This window comes from Pelobates fuscus, chromosome 7, assembly GCF_036172605.1.
Source record: "Pelobates fuscus isolate aPelFus1 chromosome 7, aPelFus1.pri, whole genome shotgun sequence".
Taxonomy (NCBI): Eukaryota; Metazoa; Chordata; class Amphibia; order Anura; family Pelobatidae; genus Pelobates; species Pelobates fuscus.
In genome coordinates this window covers 96,562,840-96,586,081 of record NC_086323.1, presented here as the reverse complement: position 1 = coordinate 96,586,081, position 23,242 = coordinate 96,562,840, and the positions used below count along the sequence as shown (strand labels likewise).

The 23,242-nt window shown below is 42.2% G+C and overlaps 1 protein-coding gene across 3 annotated transcripts in view; it reads right to left on the bottom strand.

The window, feature by feature from the left end:
- The window catches only part of LOC134568014 (rab GDP dissociation inhibitor beta-like), a 31,890-nt gene extending 11,239 nt beyond the window's left edge, over nucleotides 1–20,651 (bottom strand). Inside the window, exons 1-7 of one of the 3 annotated variants that reach the window (XM_063426235.1) lie at nucleotides 20,362–20,651; nucleotides 12,964–13,071; nucleotides 10,657–10,753; nucleotides 9,837–9,971; nucleotides 9,427–9,625; nucleotides 8,054–8,185; nucleotides 6,355–6,454 (exon numbers count right to left, since the gene is read on the bottom strand). In XM_063426235.1, coding sequence (XP_063282305.1) covers nucleotides 6,355–6,454; nucleotides 8,054–8,185; nucleotides 9,427–9,625; nucleotides 9,837–9,971; nucleotides 10,657–10,753; nucleotides 12,964–13,050 — 750 coding nt within the window. In that variant the 5' untranslated portion in view covers nucleotides 13,051–13,071; nucleotides 20,362–20,651. Of the gene's footprint in view, nucleotides 1–6,354; nucleotides 6,455–8,053; nucleotides 8,186–9,426; nucleotides 9,626–9,836; nucleotides 9,972–10,656; nucleotides 10,754–12,963; nucleotides 13,072–18,896; nucleotides 19,051–20,361 lie in introns of those variants that run through there. The other 2 variants (XM_063426234.1, XM_063426237.1) reach the window with 2 other exon arrangements.
- Between the last annotated feature and the right edge of the window lie 2,591 nt (nucleotides 20,652–23,242).

The window sequence follows — 23,242 nt, the reverse complement described above, 5'->3', positions numbered from 1 at the left end:
CTCTGTCATGTTGTGTGTGTCTGTGTCATAGTGTGTCTGTCTGTCATGGTGTGTGTGTGTGTTTCTGTCTGTCACGGTGTGTGTGTGTTTGTCATGGAATGTGTGTGTGTCTGTCTGTGTCATGTAATGTGTGTGTGTCTGTCTGTGCCGTGTATGTGTGTGTGTGTCTGTGTCACGGTCTCTCTGTGTCGTGGTGTGTGTGTGTGTGTCTGCATGTGTCATGTAATGTGTGTCTGTCATAGTGTGTGTGTGTTTGTGTCATGGTCTGTCTGTGTTATGGTGTGTGTGTGTGTCTTTTTTAAGGTGTGTGTCTGTCATGGTATGTGTGTATCTCTGTCATGGTGTGTGTGTCTGTGTCATGGTGTGTGTGTTTCTGTCTGTGTCACGGTGTGTGTGTGTCTGTGTCACGGTCTGTCTGTGTCATGGTGTGTGTGTATATGTGTGTTTTTACTCACCTTTTTTTCCCTCCACGTCGTGCTGGTCTCCCCTCAACTGGCCCTGCCCTGGAAAAAAATCTATGCCAGCCCCATAAGTCATTGCGCCATATATTGTTGCATGTAATATGTAAGGCTATGTCTTGCCACCTTAGATGATTGTATATATATATATATATATATATATATAGCTTATTCCAATATAAAATATTGGTCCTTCTTGTGTCAGTGCGGATTGGCTGAGATCATCAAGCTTGATGATCTCAGCCAATCCGCACTGACACAGGAAGGACCAATATTTTATATTGGAATAAGCAAAATATATATATATATATATATATATATAATCAATCATCTAAGGTGGCAAGACCTAGCCTTACATATTACATGCAACAATATATGGCGCAATGACTTATGGGGCTGGCATAGCTTTTTTTTCCAGGGCTGCTTTGGAATCCCCAGTCCGGCCCTGCATGTTAAGGCAGAGTAGGCACCTGCTCTCCCCACATTGCAGGTGCCTACTCTGCTAAAATTTACCTGGCCGGGAGGAGAGATCGTTGGCGGCAGCGAGGGAGCTCAGTCTTCCTGCTCCTCACTGCTCCCTCGTGTGCGACCTCTTTAGTGATGCCGGAATATGACATCATTCTGGCCCGGCATCACTAAACTGCGCGCGTGAGGAGCAGGAAAGGGAATCCTGCAGAGAGAAGATCCCACTGGACCCCAGGGAGAGGCCCCACACCGGCTCCCAAAGGTAGGGTGCAATAAACTGATTTGTGAGTGTGTGCAAGAATGTGTAAATGTGTGTGTGTATCTCTCAGTGTGTGTGTGTGTATGTGTATGTTTGTCTGTCAGTGTGTCTGTCTGTCTGTCTGTCAGTGAGTGTGTCTGTCTGTCAGTGAGTGTGTGTGGGTGTGTGTGTGTCTGTCTGTCGGTGTGTGTGTGTGTGTCTGTCAGTGAGTGTGTTTGTCAGTGTGTGTGTGTGTCTGTCAATGAGTGAGTGTGTGTGTGTGTCTGTCTCTCAGTGTGAGTGTGTGTCTGTCAGTGTGTGTGTGTGTGTCAGTGAGTGTGTGTGTCTGTCAGTGCATGTGTATGTCAGTGAGTGTGTGTTGATCAGTGTTCTGATGGCCATGACACCCAACGCCACGTCACATTCAGACGTGACGTCAACGTGCTCCACCTTCACAGGGTTTCAAGGAGTAGCGGGAGGATCCGCTTTGGCACGGGGTGCAGACAGCGCAACTGGGGTTATACCAGAGGCTGGACACCGGAGTCACATGCTGGCAGCGTGAAGTCTGCTTGTTGGCTAATATTGTTTTGTTTTTTTAAACAGGACCCGGGGTTTAGTAAAGGGGGGGTGCTGGAATTTAGTAGAGGGGGGGGGATCTGAGATTTAGTATAGAGGGGAGACTAGGGTTTAGTAGAGGGGGGCTGGGTTTTAGTAGAGGAGGGTGCTCTACGTTTATATGAAAGTTTAAGGCTTTTGTTTTTGTGGCCCACATAAACTTAAACCTTGTTTATTTGGCCCGTGCTAGCCTTTGAGTTTGACATGCTTGCTGTAAACATTGCCTTTTCAGAGAAAATTGCTCTCTAGGGACACCTCCAGTGACAGTCACTCAGATGGCCACTAGAGGTGCTTCCTGGGCAGTCGCCTGCAAGGGGAAACATTTCTCTTTCTGCATTTAATTGGACCTCAGACGGGGCACACAAGAACATTGCCCAGTGCTGGATTCCAGGAAAGTTTTAAACTATTATTTCACGACGTTTATTTTTATTTTTTTGTCAATCTTTCTTTTATTGAGACAAACGAGATGGGATACAAAATAAAGAGAGGGAAATGCAAGAACGTTTTACAGTATAGGGTTAGTACATCATTAACTTGGAGAAATTACATTTCCTGAATAGTGATGCCTCATTTTTTGTTGTTTTGTTATGTCGTGTAGAAAAAACATATTCAAGTCCAACAGTGTAGTAATACATAATGAAAGTCAGGTAGTTCTGCGCTGTATACACCATTCAGTCTAGATAACAGGGTGTGCTATTAGATTTTATGCTATATGAACTGAGGAATAGCGTTATTGTGCTTCTAGTGGGTCAGTGGGAGCAAAGTTAAACGTCAGGCATGCCATGTACTATATAAAAGTTGCGGTGGTAAGCAGTAACAAAGCGATACATCACGTGACATTTAAAATAGTACTTAATAGTAGTGTACAGGTTAGTATGGTTACGCACGTTATGGTACCTCATGACTAGTAAACAATTATATAACATATATGAGTCAGGTGTGACGGGTAACGCCTGGACGGGCTTGCTTAAGCTCAGTTTAAATGGTAAGAAGCATGCTAGCCCAGGCACTCCCTCATTTGCTTTTATGGGTACCGTTCAGGTACATATTAATTGTGTGCAGGAGTGTATTGTGGTATTAGATTAGCTCTGCCAGTACAACAAGCTGCCCAAGCTATAAGATTAGTCACATGGCTAAGATTTGTCTCACAAGGTAAACTTAAAGTAAACAGCACGTCTATGTGGTGCGACATACCAGGAGAAAACAGTGCAATTATAACGTAGGCTGCGTTAAAGGCAATAATTATAAACATAGCGTTTCATCGTTTGCAAGTAGGATATAGAGAAATAAAAAATAAAAAAATAAAATAAAAGGGGGGGCGGAGCCAACTGCCGAACCGACAAGTCGCACCCGCAGTGAGCTCCCGACGAAATCGACCTAAAAGACCCCAAAACCCGAAATATCACCCCCCAAAAAAGCAAACTAGCCACCCAAGTAAGCAGTGGAAATGGGCAGAAAAAGTAAGAAGCCTAAGCCCGACTTGCCCCGGGTGGGCACCAGTATAGGAGACCTGTGGCGGCGAGCGCACAGTGCCCCAGAACCTGTCATGGCCGCTTACATGGACGGCCTCGAAGATTCCGATGACATGCTCTCTGAGCCGGACGAGATCTGTCTGCCCACCATGCGGGCTCCGGAGAAACCTGCCGCAAAGCCTGCTACACAGCCCGACTCAGCTCCGGTCACGAAATCTGAGATGAGGGAGCTGCTGGCAGAGCTCCGACAGAACATTCAGGAGGATGTGGCGGGCATGCGGAGGGACATAAAGGGCCTCACTGACCGTGTGGCAACCGTGGAGCAAAACTCCCACACGCATAACAGGCAGCTTGCCGCACTCCAACAGGAGATGACTTTAATGCAACAACAACACATAAAGACAGAACAGGCCATGGCAGCAATGGAAGACTCAAGACGTGCCCAGAACCTCAAGGTCAGAGGCATAGCTGAATCTGTCCCAGAAGCTGAACTCCCCCACCTCGTGAGGCGCCTGGTGAGCACTATCCTGCCACCAAAACAGGCCAAAGGAGTGGGCCTCGAGGGCTTATTTCGGATCCCTAAACCACCAACGGCCCCACCGACAGCAACCAGGGACTTAATCATCAAACTCCAGAAACGACAGGACAAGGAATTAATAATGGCCGCAATCCGAAACACCGCGCCGATCATTTTTGAGGACATGACACTATCGATCTACTCTGACCTATCAAGGGGGACTATGGCCTGGCGCTCTACTCTAAGGCCTTTCACCGCTCTGCTCTGCGAGCGCGACGTCAAATACAGATGGCGCTCACCTCGCAAACTCCAAGTGCTTCACGGGGAGGCTACGCACCTTATAGCGGACTTACAAGAGGCTGAAGCCCTCCTTCCCACCCTGGGCCTTCCAGCGGACGCCATGAGGCGACCTCCCACAACCCGCAAGCCACACAAGTGGAATCCGGCTACCTCTGAACCCTTTGTTCCAGGCGGACCCACCCGCACGATGCAGACTGCAACCACCACCTGAATCATACAGAAGGGGACTGTCAAACCTCTATGGCTGCTCATAACACAGCTGCCTTATTTTCCGCCTTTATTTCTCGCCTATATCTCTCTCAGCTATCCTACTTACCGCTTTCAGATAGCGTTTAACTGTGTAATCTATACGTAGTAGTATGTTTAAACGCGTGTTGGGGGGAGGCAACCCGGGGACATGCCCGCCACAATGGCTCCAACATACACCACAGGTACTGCCACAGTCTAGACACGCGCAGCCCCATTACATGCCTATACCGAGCCGCTAAGCCACCACTAGACTTCACCCATACACAGACCAAATTAGTGTGATAGTGTTTCGGACCTAACATGGCAAACCAAAAGCGCACACAAGTCTACACCCATAGACTTTCATCTCATTCATAGGTCTAGTCCCAACAGTTTGGTAACCGATACACATAGTGGACCCACGATGGGTTTAGCGCGACAAGCCTCATTGACCCTACTATGACCCGCCTACCAGACAAGCGACACCGCTCTATATGCCGTAAGACTATAGAGTTAATCTTGTTATCGAGATCTTATTTTATTGTTAATTTGTAATCGACCTGTTTTAATGTTCATAAGTACCATATACTTAAAAAATGTGCAGACACCTCCACGTCACGGGAGTTCAAATACTGTGTCTTATTTTCACTTACTTCACTAAAAATGTACTGTATTATCCTATGACACGATATGACTGCCTGTGCCTGCTATGGTGGCTGATCTAGCTGTTTGTTTTACAATGCACAACAAAAATAAAGAATTCAAAAAAAATAAAAAATAAATAAAAGAAAGTGAGAGGAGAGAGTTAGAAATCGCTGCGTGTCTGCAAATCAGTCCTGTTCAGCCCATGCCGGTTCGCGGCAGGATGTCATCAGGGATGGGAAGGCAAAGGGTGTCGGAGCGACAGTTGCGGGGCGAGGACCCCCTCCAGCCCCAGGCCCTTATAGAGGGTGGCATCGTCTGACCACTGACTCGAGGGATCTGTGAGTTCGAGGCATTCCCATATAGGGTGCAGATGGAGCCGGTTTTCCGTCGCCGCCTGCAGCGGGCATTCCTCCTGCAGGGTGGTCGATGCTGTGGAGGCAGTCTTCTCACGGCCCTCAGCCTGGGTGGGGTGCGTGCTTCCGTGGTTAGCTTGGGGATAGTCGCTGTGCCCGGAGTGGGGCGCCTCTTCCCCCCAACCTCAGCTCCAGTCTTGCAGTCTGGCTGCAATTGCGGTGGTATCTTTCTCCGCTCCCCGTGGGCACAGTCTAGCTTGCACTTATCTGTCAGGGAGTGCAGGTTCGCTTAAAATTGCTTGCAGCTGATTTCCTAGCCTGTGCCAGAATCGGGCAAAAGCAGCATCTATTCGCCGCTGGATGTTGCTGTGATCCTCCGTCTCAGGTAGGCATTTTGGCTCGCTTGGTGTGCGTGTCGCCGCCATTTTGGGTGCGCCATGTGCTCAGCTGCACTGGCGTTGCGGTTCGTCGAGTTGTATGGTTGGCTCATTACTGCCACTCCAGTTGCTTGATGTGGACCGAGATGACCCCCATCGGTCCAGGGGGGGGGGGGGGGTGTAGGAGGTGACAATCTCGAGGGATCCATGTCCAGGTCAGTCAGCATGGGGAGCGGCCGTCTCCCCGCTGCCCGATCTCCGGTAGGCCTCAGTGCAGATTGTCAGGTTCCCAGGGGGTTTTAGGCTTGATTTTAGTATCGCGTGATACCCCCGGGTGTCCCCTTCATGGTAGCTCCTCTCCAGTGTGCGATTGCGCTGATTTGTTGGGGGATTACCCCCAAAAAGTGCAGAGTGAAGCTGGAGCTGAGGTTCAGCACAACCACTCTGCCTGGATGCTAGGCTCCGCCCCCGCGACTTTTATTTTTAATACAGTTGGTAACCTATTATATAGTGCCCAGTTTGGCACTATAAACAAAAAAAGAAATCAAAAAACGGTTGGAGTAACCCTGTAACTGGTCAATCATATGCCAAGTTGGTGGAACTAGCAGCTGCATGGCAGGCCTTCCTTCACTGATGTTTAATATGACAAGCACAGAGAAAGGAGTTGGACTAATATGATGACGTACCTCTCCCTCAGACTTCACACCAACCACGTGTCCCTTTTCCATTATGATCTCATCCACAGGTTTATTGAGCATGTAGATCCCTCCATACAGAGCACTCAGCCTACAAGGAAATAGGTAGCAATTATAACACGTGAAAAGAAATGGGGTTTCTATGATCACATTCATATTTAAACTCATGCCTAAATAATTATTTTTTCTGTGCATCATATGAATAGAAATATTAAAGGGACACTATAGCCACCTGAACAACTTTAGCTTAATGAAGCAGTTTTGGTGTATAGAACATGCCCCTGCAGCCTCACTGCTCAATCCTCTGCCATTTAGGAGTTAAATCCCTTTGTTTATGAACCCTAGTCACACCTCCCTGCATGTGACTTGCACAGCCTTCCATAAACACTTCCTGTAAAGAGAGCCCTATTTAGGCTTTCTTTACTGTAAGTTCTGTTTAATTAAGATTTTCTCATCCCCTGCTATGTTAATAGCTTGCTAGACCCTGCAAGAGCCTCCTGTATGTGATTAAAGTTCAATTTAGAGATTGAGATGCAATTATTTAAGGTAAATTACATCTGTTTGAAAGTGAAACCAGTTTTTTTTTCATGCAGGCTCTGTCAATCATAGCCAGGGGAGGTGTGGCTAGGGCTGCATAAACAGAAACAAAGTGATTTAACTCCTAAATGACAGTGAATTGAGCAGTGAAATTGCAGGGGAATGATCTATACACTAAACTGCTTTATTTAGCTAAAGTAATTTAGGTGACTATAGTGTTCCTTTAAGTTTAGTATTAGAAGTTGTACTTTTTGAATCTAGTTCAGGTAAATTCACTGCTAAACTCTAAGGAATTTTATGCACATAAAAGCTATGAATGTTTTCACTTAACATGAAAATGTGGCCATTTAACCAAATAATTATACACTTAGTCAGAATAACTAAACTAGCATAATTTCCCAACTCAGTTATACTTATGCTTTGGCTATAATGTTTTAAAATGTGCAATTACCTTGAAAATATGATGCAATTTTATTTTTGTAGAATAAACTACTATAGGTTAGTACAACATAGTATATACCCCCAATGTCCCGTGAACAGGGGGGAGGGGGTGGGGGGGGGGCAGGCTAGTGACCTGCCAATCAAGAAGGTCCATTGAGGGTAGGACTTGCAGGGAGCACTCTTTCAGTGCTCTTTGAAGGGTTCTAGTGCCCTGAGTCTAGCTCAGTAGATGCACAGGCGCTACACTTTTTGTGGACAGTTGCCTGATGTCCCCAAAAACAGTACACCAAGGAACAAAGTAGGGACGGTAGGACAGAACATGAAAATTGTGACTCTCCCATCAAAATTGGGATGGTTGGGAAGTCTACATGAGATATTTTACAAATGCCTTGATTGGAAAATGTGCATATGATGTGCAGAAAAGATAGGCTTGCCAATATTAGATTATTGCTTTCCTTACTCCTACTAAAATGCTTAACATATCATAGGGAAGACTAGGCAGTCTCAGATCCTTTATAAGAGAGAACTAGAAAGTAGTCACAAGGTGAATATTGCAAAGGAGCAGAACATGTTTGTGGGTGTGTTCTACCTCCCCAGAAGGTACTTAGTATATCAATAGTAAGATATCCTGTTGTTATTATATGGGGTCCTTGACATATATTCTGGTTTTGAATAGCATTTCCACCCGAGGTATAATATCAATGTTCCTTACCTTGCAAATCCCTGAGGTAGCTCTCCCAGTCCATACAGTGGGTATAGATAAGGGCTCTTACAGTACTTAGTCAAAGATTCGTAGTACAGTTTGATCCGGTTAATTGTCTCCAAACATGGCAAATCCAAATAGCTGTGTAAAAAAATAGACACATTTTATGGAGCATCTTTAATACCCAGTGCATTGTTGGAAAGGGTATTGCTAGGCTGTGGGTGTAAATGAGAAATGTTTTGTCTGAACATTATGCTCCAAAAAGATCTGATATCTCAGCTAAAAATATTGTTTACCACTTACTGAAGTATCCAGCGATAACATACATGAAAAAAATATAAGCAAACTACATTTAGAGCTTTGCTTTGTTACTACTGTTTCTGGGGGTAGGATGGTTGTTCTTTCTGCAAAAACCCGTTACTATGCCTTAGATTAAATCTCCTTTCTTCCAGTCTAAATGCGTGACCTTGTGTCCAAAAACTTGCAGGGAGCACTCTTTCAGTGCTGTTTGAAGGGTTCTGGTGCCCTGCGTCTAGCTCAGTAGATACGCAGGCACTACACTTTTTGGGGACAGTTGCCTCATGTCCCCAATAACAGTACACCAAAGAACAAAGAGGGGGCGGTAGGACAGAACATGAAAATCGTAATTCTCCCATCAAAATTGGGATGGTTGAGAGGTCTACATGAGATATTTTACAAATGCCTTGCTGTGAAAAGGTATTTGCCCTACCATCCCCACTTTGTTCCTTGGTGTACTGTTTTTGGGGACATCAGGCAACTGTCCACAAAATATATTTCCAGACAATGGTTTGTTATGCCCCCGAATATAGTTGTATAATACTATCATATCCCCTATCATATCGCCTATGAGGCACTGTTTCTCTAAGCTAAACATTTGCCAACCTTTCTTCATAACTAAAATATCCCATGCTTCTTATTAATTTTAAGGTTCCAAAAAAAATGTTGCAGCATAGTCAAGGTGTGGTCCTATTTATTTATAGAGTCAAAATTATATTTTCATACTAAGAATTAATGCCTCTGTATACATGAAAATATCTTACTGGCCTTAGCAATTGCTGATTGACATTGCATATTGTTGCCTAGTTTGTTATCTATAACAATTCCCAAATCCGTTTTGTGTATTGTTATCCCTAATTCACTACCATTTAGTATGTATGTGCATTCTTTACCCCAAAGTGCATAACTTTGCAATTATCTACATTAAATTTTAACTGTCGTTTGAGTGTTCAATCTCCCTATTTATCCAAATCCCTTTGCAGTAAAGTAATATCCTGCTCACATTGCTCAAAGGGTTAATGAGACTCTACTCCAATCTAGTTAAAAAGTCTAAATGCTACTCTTGAAAAGCAATCTTCACTCACTCATCAGTTCTGTACAAGGCGAGAGCATGACCAGTGAAGGCCATAATGTCTGGACCCAGGTCAAACCTTCTATAGAGCTCCCGCATGGTCATCTTTTTGGGGTCAATATCTTGGTGCGTCTTTGCGTCATGCTCATTGAAGTTTACCACGAAAACTAAGAATTTTCTAAATCGTCTCTTGTCAAATATACCCAGTAGGTCTGCAGCCAATAAAAAAAAATCTGAATGTAAATTTCTCCATCACACAAGGTTATCAAGACAGTAGACATTTTGAATTATATTTAACTATTGATACATTCTTATCATATTTTACCTGGAAAAGAATCTAATTGAATTAAAAATGAAATGGATCTTTTTCATTTGACTTGGTACATTGAGTTTTCAAATTATTTGCTGGATATATCAACTAACCTGAAGCCAGAGCTTCATCCTCTGTGCATGGGACTTTGTGAATCCTCCCCGATTTATAGACATAACTCCCATCAACCACTTTGAAGTCAATATATCGAGTCACTTCCGTGTAGAGAAGCAATTTCACCAGCTGCCCTAACAGGAGGAGAAAAAGGAAGAGAAACATTAAGGGAGATGCACTTTATTAGTGCTAGTAAATCTCAAAGCTCTTGGAAAACTAAAGCTCCTAGGGTACTTACATGAACTCTGGATAAAATGTTGTACTCTTACTATCCTTTTTCGTACTTTTGCTTTAGACTTTTACACTTATATGTCCCCACTTTAGATATATTTTATATATTTTTACCATGCTAAGAACACATATTTAATTGCTGTGTATTGTATTCATTACTGATGATCTCTGGCCAAGCTAATGCATAGAGATACATTTGGGCCCTATCACACATGTACAGCAACTGCCATGCTCCATCAATAGGATGCTTCTTATAGAGGAGCATTGAATCCAGGAAAATTAACTAAACTAATAGCGTTTGATACTGATTGTGAAGACTTTCAATCATTGGGATGGCTGTTGATTGAGAGCTACTAAAGGAAGTCTAAATTACAAATGGAAACATTGCAAATGGCAATGTTTACATATTTCAGACGGCAGGTAGGTTGGTCTTTTTGCAGCAAAAACAGTACATTAAGATAGTGTTTTTGGAGCTTCCCCTTAAAACTAAAGGAATATGGTCAGTACAAATTTACTTTACTGCTTATAAGAGAACTGCACTGAGGGCATTCTTTTTTACAAACAGTCTTTGTCTAGATGTTTCCTTACCATGGGCCATCAGGAACTTTGGAATGAGATCCACATTCCATTCTCTCCCTCTACCCATTGGTTCTGGAGGTCCGATGACATTAAATCTTCGATACAGCTGGAGAGACAGAGTATAATACAATTAGAGGCTTTCCAGGAGAAAGATCTTGAAATCTCTTAGCAGCATCTTTATTCTTATAACATGTAACGTTACTGACATGTAAACACAATTGTTAAAATAGTTTCCAGTTGGATGCAAGCTTTTATTTAAAACTGTTCTATAGCTCCAGATACACATGGCATCAACATTGAAAGGGTCGAAGGGCATCTTTCACCTTTCCAAATGCTCAACTTAAATGAGAAAGTATGGGCACATTGGCTGGGTATTCATAGTAATTCTTTGCTACTAACATAATTTACCTACTTGGAATGAAGGAGTATGCCCTCGACACTTTTCATGAAGGATTGTGAAGACTTGAAATCAATTCTGTCTAGGTGAGTGAATGCATTTACAGGACGCACACTAAAAGGAACAAGGAGTCAAAGTTGTGCAGAGACAAAACAGTTGTAATGTCTCACATACGTTCTCTCAAACCAAATACAAGTACCATATAAAAGTGTTTTTGTAATGGTTAAGCTTAGAGGACAAAAATACACAAAAGTAGCTTTAAATATTATTAAAGGGACACTATAGTCACCCAAACAACTTTTGCGTAATGAAGCAGTTTTGGTGATCATGCCCCTGGAGTCTCTCTGCTCAATTCTCTGCCATTTAGGATTAAATCACTTTCTTTATGCAGCCCTAGTCACAGCTCGCTGTATCTGACTTACACAGCCTTCCTAAACACTTCCTGTAAATTGAGATCTAATGTTTAAATGTCCTTTATTGCACAGTCTGTTTAATTTAGATTTTCATATCTCATGCACTGTTAATAACCTGCTAGACATTGCAGGAGTTTCCTGTGTGTGATTAAAGTTCAATTTACAGACCAGGAGTTGATAACTTCTAAAGCAAGTTAACATCTGACTGAAAATTAAACCCTTTTTTTTTTAATGCAGGCCGTCTAAGTCAGAGCCAAGGGAGGTATGGATAGGACTCTATAAACAGAAGCAATAGTGATTTAACTTCTAAATGGCAGAGACTTGAGTAGCAAAACTTCAGGGGTATGATCTATCCACCAAAACTGCTTCATTAGGCTAAAATAGTTTTGGTGACTATAGTGTCCCTTTAACTCCCATCATTCCTGAAGGTAAACTGCTCTTTTTTAGACAGGAATGTTTAGTAAAGTGTAGCCATCAATGCAACCCTGGCTAAACCAGTAACTGTTTACTGTGAACTGGAAAAGGAATTTGACATTTTAAGCAAATTAGCTGAGATATAAATATGTCTTAAAGGGACACTATAAGCACCCAGACCACTTCAGCTTGTTGAAATGGTCTGAGTGCAGTGTCCCAGCACACTTAAGCCTGCAAAGCTAATTATTGTATTTTTTTTTATAAACTGCAATAATTAGCTTTGTGGGGTAACTCCACCTCTAGTGTCTGTCTACCAGACTTTTGGTTGCCTAACTGATGCTGGACATCCTTACGCTATGCATTAGGACATCCAGTGTCACCTGAATGCCCATAAGAAAGCACTGTATAATGCTTTCCTATGGGGAAATCCTAATGGGAAAATGGCCATTGGCACGTTAGGTCTATCGTCGGCGGGGGAGGAGCAGAGGAGGACTCGAGCCAGTGCCGAGGGACAATGGGGCTGGCCTTAGGTAAGTGACAGAATGCTTTTTTAACCACTTCTGCATGGCAGGTCAGGAGTGAGGGGTGGGGGGGGGGGGGGAGAGGGAAGCAACTTTGTTTTCCTGGCCCTATAGCTTCCCTTTAATTTGATTTAACTCCTAAATGGCAGAGAATTGAGCAGTGAAACTCCAAGGGCATGATTTATACACCAAACCTGCTTCATTAAGATAAAGTTAATTAGGTGCCTGTAGTGTCCCTTTAAACTCTGTATGTGCAGCAGTTCAAAGCAAAATGCTGCACATACAGAATCCAGGCACGATGACCACTATAAATTCCTAAAGTAGTATTGGTGCTTGTATTAAGGAGTAAACCTCTACACAGACAGCAACAGGGTGCTCCACCAGAAATTTCTTAGCACAGGCCAATGAGTGCTACATTCTGTTTAGAACACCAGTAACTGAAAATGTAACCTAACATTTACATCCAATGTCTGGCAAATTTACGTTATATGGAATCTATCCCTGTCATAGTTTCCACCAATTAAAGATAGTACTATTAAAAACGGCACCATGTAGTAAATAAGCCTCACACCTCTTCGAGTGGCGTGATTGATGCACTTTCCCCTCCATAGTAATGATTCCGATCAATGTGCAAAACCTTTTTCCCATTCACAGACATTATTCCAGATAATACACATTCCTATGGATTAAAAATAAAATACAACAAAAAAAATACATTACTCAAACATCTGCTGAAATTAAAAATGCATTATTTACTAAAGACTGTAATTATACAGAACATTACAAAGTTAGGATAGTAACATAACACATACAATTAGATAATGATAAAGGTTGCAAAGCAGAAACCATATTGGTCAGGTCACCACACAACCACACTGAATTTAAAGAGCAACTGTCAATTCTGGGATTTTTTAATATGATGTCTATTAATCCCTCTATTTAACAAGTATGTATTTAAGGGGTGTGGAAAAACAAAAATTACATTTAGCAATCAACACCTATTTTATCTTGCAAATAGATGCCTCCACGATAGCTGCCTGTCAGTCATTGAAATAACGCCTGTCCTCAGCATCTCAGTCAGCATACAGAAAACATACAGAGAAGAGGTGAAATGATAGAATGTTTTATTTTATCCTATTCATTTGCAATGTACACGCTGGCTTTGCCTTGTCTGAACTTGATAATGTAATTTGCTTAATTGTAATATAAATTTGAAATTCAACATGGAACAACTCATAAAAAGGCCAACACAAGTTTATAGTTGATTTTCAATGGTTTAGTCGATGGTATAAATTCAAGAGAAGTGACCTTTAGTTCCCAAGCAATGCCTTAGTATTATTTAAAGGGACACTGCAGACTCCTAAAGCACTTTAACTTGTCGAAAAGCTTTATGTGTGAAGAGTGTGTCCTATTATTTTGTTTGTTTGGAAAAAGTGCAGATTCCAATAGAAATTTACACTTTTATGAATCTTACTAGTTACACCCACCTGGCTTTTCAAGCAGACAACATATCCTGTTACTTCCTGGTTTAAATAGCTTATTTGCACTGAACACAAGAGGCAGCAATTGCCCAGAGCACCTGCTTTGTAAAGACTTCTCATTGAGCTGCATTGGGAAGTCTGTGATTGGACAGCCACAGAAAGTCTGGGCAGGTTTGAAGAGGAAGGCTTGTAAAGGCAGCAGACAAGAGAACTGCAGTTTTTGCAAGCTGTTTTTAGCTATAACCCCAGTGAAATACATACATAATTAAATGCATGTAAGTTTTCACAGTGATTTCTATTTATTTCGTATTTGGTCCCTTTAACAAATAATACTCCTCAAATCTACTTAGCTCAACTAGACCCCTATGGCATTACTCACAATGAGATAAGATGTCAATATGCCCCAGTTGAAGATGTGCAAGTTAATTTCCCCCCTTTTATAATATTCTAAAGCTCTGCAGAATACGTTGGCATTATATAAATGTCAAAATATGATATTGCTCGGGGGAGCAGCCTAACCTCGAGCCGGAGCGGTCGCCATCTCCCAACGCTCCGATCCCGACACGGGAAAACTGCCGATTTTCGGGGGATTCACCCCACATTGGAGCATAGAATCATCGGCTCTACCAGTGGAGCCCACCAAGAGGCGTCCTATGCCATTCCTACAAGCCGCCAAACCGAAACGCCAGAAGCGGAGATCTGGGGCCTACAGACCGCTGCTCCAGGGCCTGGATCCCCTGGCCGATTCAGACTCTGAAGCTTACCTGCCCGCCCCGCCACCCACCCAGACACCGATTATGGGGCGTCGGATGCAGAAGCAGAATCCAGAGACACCCACGGGGTCCAGAGACATTGGGTCCATGATCCAACGGCAGCCACTGTCAAAAATGGCGGCAAGGGAGCCTGCAGTCGAGCAGGCCGCAACGGATGGGATACAGGCCGGCCCGGCCCCTGACCAGGTACTTCACCCAGCAGGGGACACAGAGGGAACAGCCGCGGTCACACAACGCGACTTCCGCAACCTAGTCGCAGAGATAAAAGGCCTACTAGCAGCCGATGTGGCAGGAATAAAGACCGACCTACAAGCGGTAAATGACAGGGTGGCAGTGTCGGAGGGTGACATCGCTGACCTCCGTAGGGATCTGTCGGCCCTATCGGATACGGTATCCAAAATGCACGCAACTCAACAGGCCCTGGCACTTCACTATACAGCACTGGATGATAGGTCGAGGCGCAATCATCTTAAAATTCGGGGCATACCCGACCCTATCACGCCCGACGAACTCCCACATTATCTCCGGAGGCTGGTGGCCTCGGTGCTACCACCAAGCCAGGCAAAGAAGTTTTCCCTAGACGGAACTTACCGCCTACCGTTACCGAGCAACGCACGCCAGCCAGGGACAAGAGATTTCATAGTCCGCTGCTCAACCGCGCAAGATAAGCAAAGCTTGCTGACGACACTGCGAGGAAAGACACCGCTAGCTTTTGAAGGCGCCACACTCTCCTTTTATCAAGACCTTACCAGGTCAACTCTGCAGTGGAGAAGATCGCTGAATCCTGTTACCAGCCAGCTGCGAACAGCCGGGATAGAATATCACTGGAGATCACCTAGGTTCCTGGTGGTTTCTCATGAGGGGACGGTACATAAAATATCGACTCTAGCAGAAGCTCCACAATTCCTGCAGAAACTGGGCTTGATGGCCCCGAAGACAACACCTGCTCAACAATCCATCACTCAAGCACGAGAGTCACAGAACACTGATCCATCCACCCCCAGGAGGCTTCAGACCCCCTCACCGGGAACATGAATATAATGGACAATGACAATCACGAAGATGTAGTCTAAACACTTTGTGATTAGTGCCACAGCGCACACAGTTGCCCATGTTTTTCTAGCAAGTTTTATTGGACTATAGTTTGACCAGAAATAGCCCCGTTGGCCACCCCAGTCCAGAACGCTCAAAGAAGCCTGAACACCCTCCCACCCATAGTGAGAAGCTCCGGCTCCCTGAAGCTAGAGTGCCCACCCGTATGGTGGATCGCACTCCCATACCACCAACCCCCCCGCTCTCCCACCCCGCTGCCCCCTAGGTTAGGGGTATATTTAGAAGGCAGCTGAACCACTCATCTGACCCTTAGTCACAAAACCGTAGACCCGGACTATGCCGCTGCTCTCCCTAAGCTATATAACTCTCATGTTAAAATGCCAATGTGTGGTTGTTGTTTATTGCTCTTTTCACCAAATTGTCTTTTCATGACAAATGTTGTCTCATGTAACGTAATATGCACCCTACCCCTCTTTTACTTCTGTATCCAACCAAACGCTGACATTGCAAAAAGAAAACCTTCAATAAAAATTGATTGACAAAAAAAAAATAAAAAATTATAATATATTGCTCTATCTTAAAGGGCCACACTCTACTCTAATCTTGTTCTGTTACTTTCTCATCTTGTTGTTTTGTTGCTATTTCCCTTGATACCCTTCCTATTGTGTTTTTATACCCTACCTCCTCTAGATTGTAAGCTTGTTGAGCAGAGTCCTCATCAACCTATTGTTCCTGAAACATTTTGAAATTGACTCACTTATTGTTAAATTTCCTTTTTTTTTTTAATAATACTGTAAAGCACTGCAAAGACATTGGCACTATATAAATGTCAAAAATAATAATAATAAAATAATAATAATAATCTTCACTTACTGAGTTAACTTAGGCCAACTGTAGGAGAAAGCCCCAAATAAACAATACCAAGGCTGGCAAATGTTTAATTTGCCCAATTTTTCCCAAAGCGCTCTTGAGTTATATCACCTGGATAACATATGGACCATTTGGTGGCAGAGATAAGTGGGCCAAATTAACTTAAGCTTCATCAAAGAAACATCACACATTGGGTGGGTTTTCCTTAATTGCACTCCAAGTATGCTTCTTTCTGTACTACACATATTATGGTACACGACAAGTAGAACTATTCGCCTTGTTCAATGCATTATACATGCAGTTATTTACAGAAGAATTGTTCTCTATATCCCATCAATACAAAATTATCAGAGTTCCCATTGACAATAATGTAAACTCTAAGATTTACTAAAAGAAATTACACTTTGTGGTTTAGTGACAGCTCACTGTTAAAGTCACCAGTCTTGGGTTTTGCGTTATATTCCGTAATGTCAAAGGTATTGTTTGTACTTTTTATACTTTACAATTAGTTTTGCGTTGTCTGAAAAAGCAATGCAAGTAAAATGAGGGATCATTTCAGCCTGGAGCATCCCTAAATATTGTGTCTGTCAAAGTGATTCTTATCAAGGAATGATCTGAGTTGTTTAAGTCCTTTACAACAACGTTTTGGATAAGGCACGTTATATCCTGACATGTCACCTGCAATGAAAGAGTTATGGTTGCTTATTACATACAATTCAGGCTGCAGTGCTGTAGCCAGGAGGTTCCTCTCTGAATTTACCTGAAGTGTTGCATTTTTTATTATTGCCACTGGTTAAAGCTGTAACCAGTCATCATTGGAGCATTTGTATTTTTTTGGGTTATGCAGCCATTGGTTATAGGAGAGTTTGATAAAAAAAAAAAGTACCCTGTAGTTGTTATTGTTGGAATAAGACTAATCCTACACTGACGTATTCGATAACAGTATAAGCCATTAATGAGAGATAGTATCACAAATCCTCCTAGCAGCTTAAAAATGCCAGCAGACCAAGCGATCTTGGAAGGAATCCACAAGAGTGCAGCCACGCAGATGAGGTGACGTGACAGCATGCCCATCGTCATCTGAGCCACTTTTACCTGTAGAGCAGGGGAGGACAATCTGTGGCTCCCCCCACCCACCAAGCTGTTGGTAACCTACACACCTGCATTTCTTGTTATGCTGCTATCAAATATATAAAAACCCTTTTAGAGTATACCAAGTCAATCCCACACCCACTCTTATCATTACATGACACATATTCTGTTACCATTAATTTATCATTTCAATTACAAGTAGATTTGTCAGTCGGACAGTTTTTACTCATGTCCGCTTGGTCAATCAAAATTGAAGGGCATCTGCTGAATAAGCAATAATATGTTGCCAGCACACCATGGTAAAGGGCTGCATGTGGGATGAGCATGATAAAAGTGTGTCCCTTGCCACTTGGCACTCTAGTCAGATGGCTTTGTTTTTCCGTAAAAGCATTTGGACCACAAGTTCAGCCAATAGGGTGTTTCCTGACGATGATGGCTTAAGGATAATTTTCTAACATAGACCTGATGTCAACTAGAAATAAACACAATAAAATGGTACACAAATAGGGCTAATATTAGCCACCAGTGGGCATAACATAGCAAGAAGATCAGTTTGAGAAGTCCATTTAATGGGATCAATAATAGGGCAATATCATACCTACTGCATAACAAGGACTGTAGGTCCCCAACTTAAAATTACTTTAAGGGACCCACACTTCTCAGTATAAGAGAGTCCTCACTAAAAGTTAACTTTTATTGGCACCTCTTTGGTGTCTGTCCTGTTACAACCTCCCCTTCCTGGTAACCTGAACCATGTACATACTGCTCCTTTTTCATTTATGTAGTTTAGTACTTTCTATATTTAACTTCATTCCTCTTCATTCAATTGCACAACCACTCGTTCTATCTGCAACAATCTTTAGGCAAAGGCTTGTACAAGGGTACTTGTTATAATCTAATTTACAAAAATTAAACACTTAAAAATAATGGGGTGCAATGGTTAATAACAGTATCAATTATTTTGTGTCTCTAGGAGGAATAACATAATATTGTGGCTTATTCAATAAACTGGGTTTTCTAGAAAGATACAAGGGAATGTTGAGACAAAACATTTAGACATTTTTCTATACTTGGCTTTTTTTGGAAAAAAATATCCTTTCCAATTCTTCGCAATTCCTATTTTAGTGCATAAGCTCCTGTGAGTGAATGAAAGATTTATCTTTAAGTCTGAACAGCATTAAGTGGTGCAGTGCATTCTATCCTAATAATACTGATACCTCATTCGTACCACTTACCTTGAGTCCCGTCCCTAGGACAATTACATCATACTCTTCCTCCATAATGGAGAAATGCTTGTGTTATCTTCATCCGTCGGTTCCTGTGGTTTACTCCTCAGACATGGCACTACTGTACTAAGCTGATCTGCGAAACACAGTTAAGCTACCAGCTTTCAGCATGTCACTAGCCCCTGTGACCCGAAGCCTGGCCACCTGCCGGTAACTGTAATCCGTCGCTATGATGCATTGGATGGGCAGGAGTCTGAGAAATTAGAAAATAGTAAGCGAATAAGGAGATTGGAATGCTTTATTTGCAGTAGTTTGATTGTATTATATATATATATTTATTTTATTCCCCCTGTTACTACTTTCTAGTTTATCCAGCACAAATCGTCCTTGTCAATTATCACAGGACTTTATAATAGACTTGTGCACAAATCCCTTTTATCTGTGCTGAATGAATGAAATGCCTGTTAATAGCTGGACGAACAAATGGATTCGTTCATGTTTTGAAGAATAGGCATTTGATAAGTTCACAAGTCTATTTTATAGTACCTCTGAAGCAACAGAGAGGTTTCTCAGCTAATGTTGTCTTCATTTACACTAGAAGCCAGGGTAACTGGGCTGGTAATTGTTAGTGAAGGTAAGCATCTGTTTAGTTAGCCTCCTTAAAGTAGTAAGCCTTTTTGTTTCTGTACTTTTTTGTTGTTGTTGCTGTAAACCAGATGCGCCCAAAAGGTAGATCCCTACATGTTTTAAAACTACAACTTCCATGATGTTTTGTCATTCGAAAAGCATTCTAAAGGTATGCAAAGCATCAAGGGGGTTGTGGTTTTACAACATCTGGGCACCTACCTTTTGGGCACCCCTGCTGTAAACATTTTGATTTGCAGGGGCAGTGTTAATCAAAGGACCACAATATAGTCCTTAGGTCCCCCCCTCCCTCAGGGCCCCCCTCCCACTGGGTGAAGGGGCTAGTACCCCTTCAGCCACTTACCTTAATCCAGCGCCAGGCTCCCTCAGTGCTGGTGACCTCTCCTCCCCCTCCGACGTCAACTCCCAAAGCCGAGCGCGTATTCAAACCGCCCATAGGAAAGCATTACCCAATGCTTTCCTATGAACGTTCTGTGTGCTCAATGTGATTCGCATTGAGCATTGCAGAAGCGCCTCTAGCGGCTGTCAGGACGACAGCCACTAGAGGCTGGATTAACCCTGCAATGTAAACATAGTAGTTTCTATGAAACTGCTATGTTTACAGCTGCAGGGTTAAAACCTGGGGGACCTGGTACCCAGACCACTTAATTGAGCTGAAGTGGTCTGGGTGACTATAGTGGTCCTTTAATGTTAGAGAGAGACTTTTTGACAATTAAACTGCACTTGAAAGCTACAATTTCCTGTCTGTCCTGACTGTATTTGCAGTGGCCTTGCTACAAAATAAATAATATATATGTATCAGTGTGATGAGTGCATTAATAAACATTACCTTGCAAATATATATTCAGATCCAGGGATACCAGGGCTTTATCCTCAGGAAACACAGCGCAAGTGTATCATTAGGCAGGCTTGCTCTGTGCACAGACACTAGGACACTGCATAAAGCACTTCAGCAGCATTCTCTGCAGGTTCTAGCAGGTTGGGGATCCAGCCAGATAGAAAGATCCTTTCTGTAAACCAGCTCACCTGCTTCCATCTTGTACCATCCAATGGGAATATGCAGATCCCTGATCCATTTATTCATCCCTCCTCCACCATCCCAAAAGTCTGTACTGCAGAATAGTCCTAACACTCGGGCATGTGTCCACAAACACTCTATGATCTATCTTATCAACAAAATACACAGGAATATAATGACATTGCACACCCAATAACAGTCACATGCATTTACACTAGTTATGCACACAGAAACACTTAATTTCACTGAAGTTAGAAACATTGTCTCTCCCCCTCCTACATGTAATGTATTGCTGACATTAATAGTCATATTCTTAAACATGCTAATATACAGCCATGAATTTAGGGACCCTTACAGATAAATGTTACTATAAGGGTACAATCGCCTCATTAGATGTGTTAACATAGTGAACTCATGTTATGTAAATATTGCATTATAAATTCCACATCCAATTATTGGAAAGGCCTGCTACCTGTCTAGCACAGCGTAAATTGCATGCTTGCCGCTCCTTGCTCTCCTGTCCCACATTTAAATATCCACATTTTGGATGTTAAAATTGCCTTGTCCTGTATTCAAACCTCCCCAATTTTGGCAGCTATGCACTCAGAAAATCTTAAAATGTCTGTGAGAGTTTAACTGTTTGTCATAAATACCTACAATAACTTTTAACATTAATAATTAACTTTGTTTTGAGGATAGGACAAAGGCCAGGCCTTTCTCTCCAATTCTACCAGCAGATGCTGACCAAGGACAAATAAACAGCAATTTATTATCAAACAAAAAATGTGGAAAGCCAGTCTCCAGAGCTCATCCTTATCTGAAGGCTCAGTATGGGGAGATAAAAAAATAAGAAAAATAGGGCAGGTTTTCAAAACAGTTAAGACTGCAGACTGATTCCATGCTTAGTGGTTGACATTTGGAGAAGTTCTCAGCAGCATAACCTGTATCAATATCTGGAATTACACAGCATGGAAACCCAAAGGGTTATTTATTAAACATCAAATGTAAATTTAGTCAACTGGATGGCAACATTGTGTCTAAAATGGCCAAGCTGTGATGTGAGGTTTGGCTCAGAGGCCCGGCAATTTTGGAGAGTCTCCAGCTAATTTTTGCATGTATGTCTGTGGGCAACTGTATTAAAATTGTTTAGGAATTAGTAAAGTTTGTAATGATAGCTTTCCTTAAAGCACTACTCCATGTACCATAACTAATATTCTCTCAAATTTAGGAGTAAAATCACTTTTGTTTATGCAGCCCTAGCCACACTTCCCCTGGCCGTGACTGACACAGCCTACATGGAATAATGGTTTTATTTTCAATTGGATGTTAGAAGTTTTTATCTCCTGCTCTGTATATAACGAACTTTAATCACATACAGCAGGCCCCGGCAGGCTGTAGCAGGATATAAGAAATTATAAATTAAACAGAATGTACAATAAAGTAAGTTTAAACATTAGATCTTTCTTTACAGGAAGTGTTTAGGAAGGCTGTGCAAGTCACATGCAGGGAAATGTAGCTAGGGCTGTATAGTGATTTAACTACTAAATGATAGAGGATTGAGTAGTGAGAATGCAAGGGAATGATCTATACACTAAAACTGCTTCATTACGCAAAAATGCCTATAACGTCCCTTTACTTGTGTAGGAATCTGCATGTGTGTTCGCTGTCTTAGGGATAATTCAACCCAAGCTGTGATTGCAGTGTATGTTATGCTACATGTTTGGGGGTTAAATATATATAATTTATTTATTTTTGTCAGCCGTGCTAACAGTTTTGAGGACCATGTCCCAGGTATTTTCTTTGGTGTTTACTTCTGCGGACAGGGGAAATTGTACCCTAATTGTTAAGAGAAAATTGTACCCCAATTGTATAGTGGTGTTTGTGCTGCGGTAGGCAAGAATTCCAGTGAATTTCAACCATCTAGCATCCTTGTCAGCCTACAGCTCATGTGTATAGGAATAAATCACATTGTGTCACTGGCATGCCCCCAACTAACCCCCTCTGATCTCATACTTGCAAAGGTTGGCAAACAGGTGGTGTTTAGTTTAGCTTAGCAGGTAGTGTTTAGTTTAGCTTAGCAGGTAGTGTTTAGTTTAGTTTATAGATGGATACACTGGACTCTGTTTATCTCAACTATTGTTGACTAAATTTTCATTTTCAAATTCACTTCAATAGGGTGCTTTGCAAATAAACCTCTTTATCAATAAAAGAGAAAAATAAATATATGAAAGCATTGTCTTTCTACCCCATTATCGCTAAGTCAACTCTACCAAAGCCAACAAGCAATAAATGGATAGACCTCTGTATCTTCAACCACCCCTAGACACTGAAGATATAGCTTTCAGAATTAATGCTGGGTAAAGTGTGAATCTTCCTGTTAGCATTGTTATTCTATGATATGCTTCTCCTATTGGGGTTATATATAAAAAATGTTTACTTTTTATACCTCACTAATCTCTTATTTGCTCCAAAAATGTTCTTACTGTCCCTTTCATAGTTTTTTTTTTTATGTATGGTTCACTTTTTTGGTTTGCAAATGCTGTTTCTTCCCATGTAAAAAGGAAAAAAGATTAAAAAGTCTGTTTCTTTAAACATTTTCACACCTCTATCAGGTTTCAAACTGCAAATGTGCCTTTTGTTCCTGGTAATATTACTAATTTGTCTGATTTTGTGAATGTAATGAATGGTAATA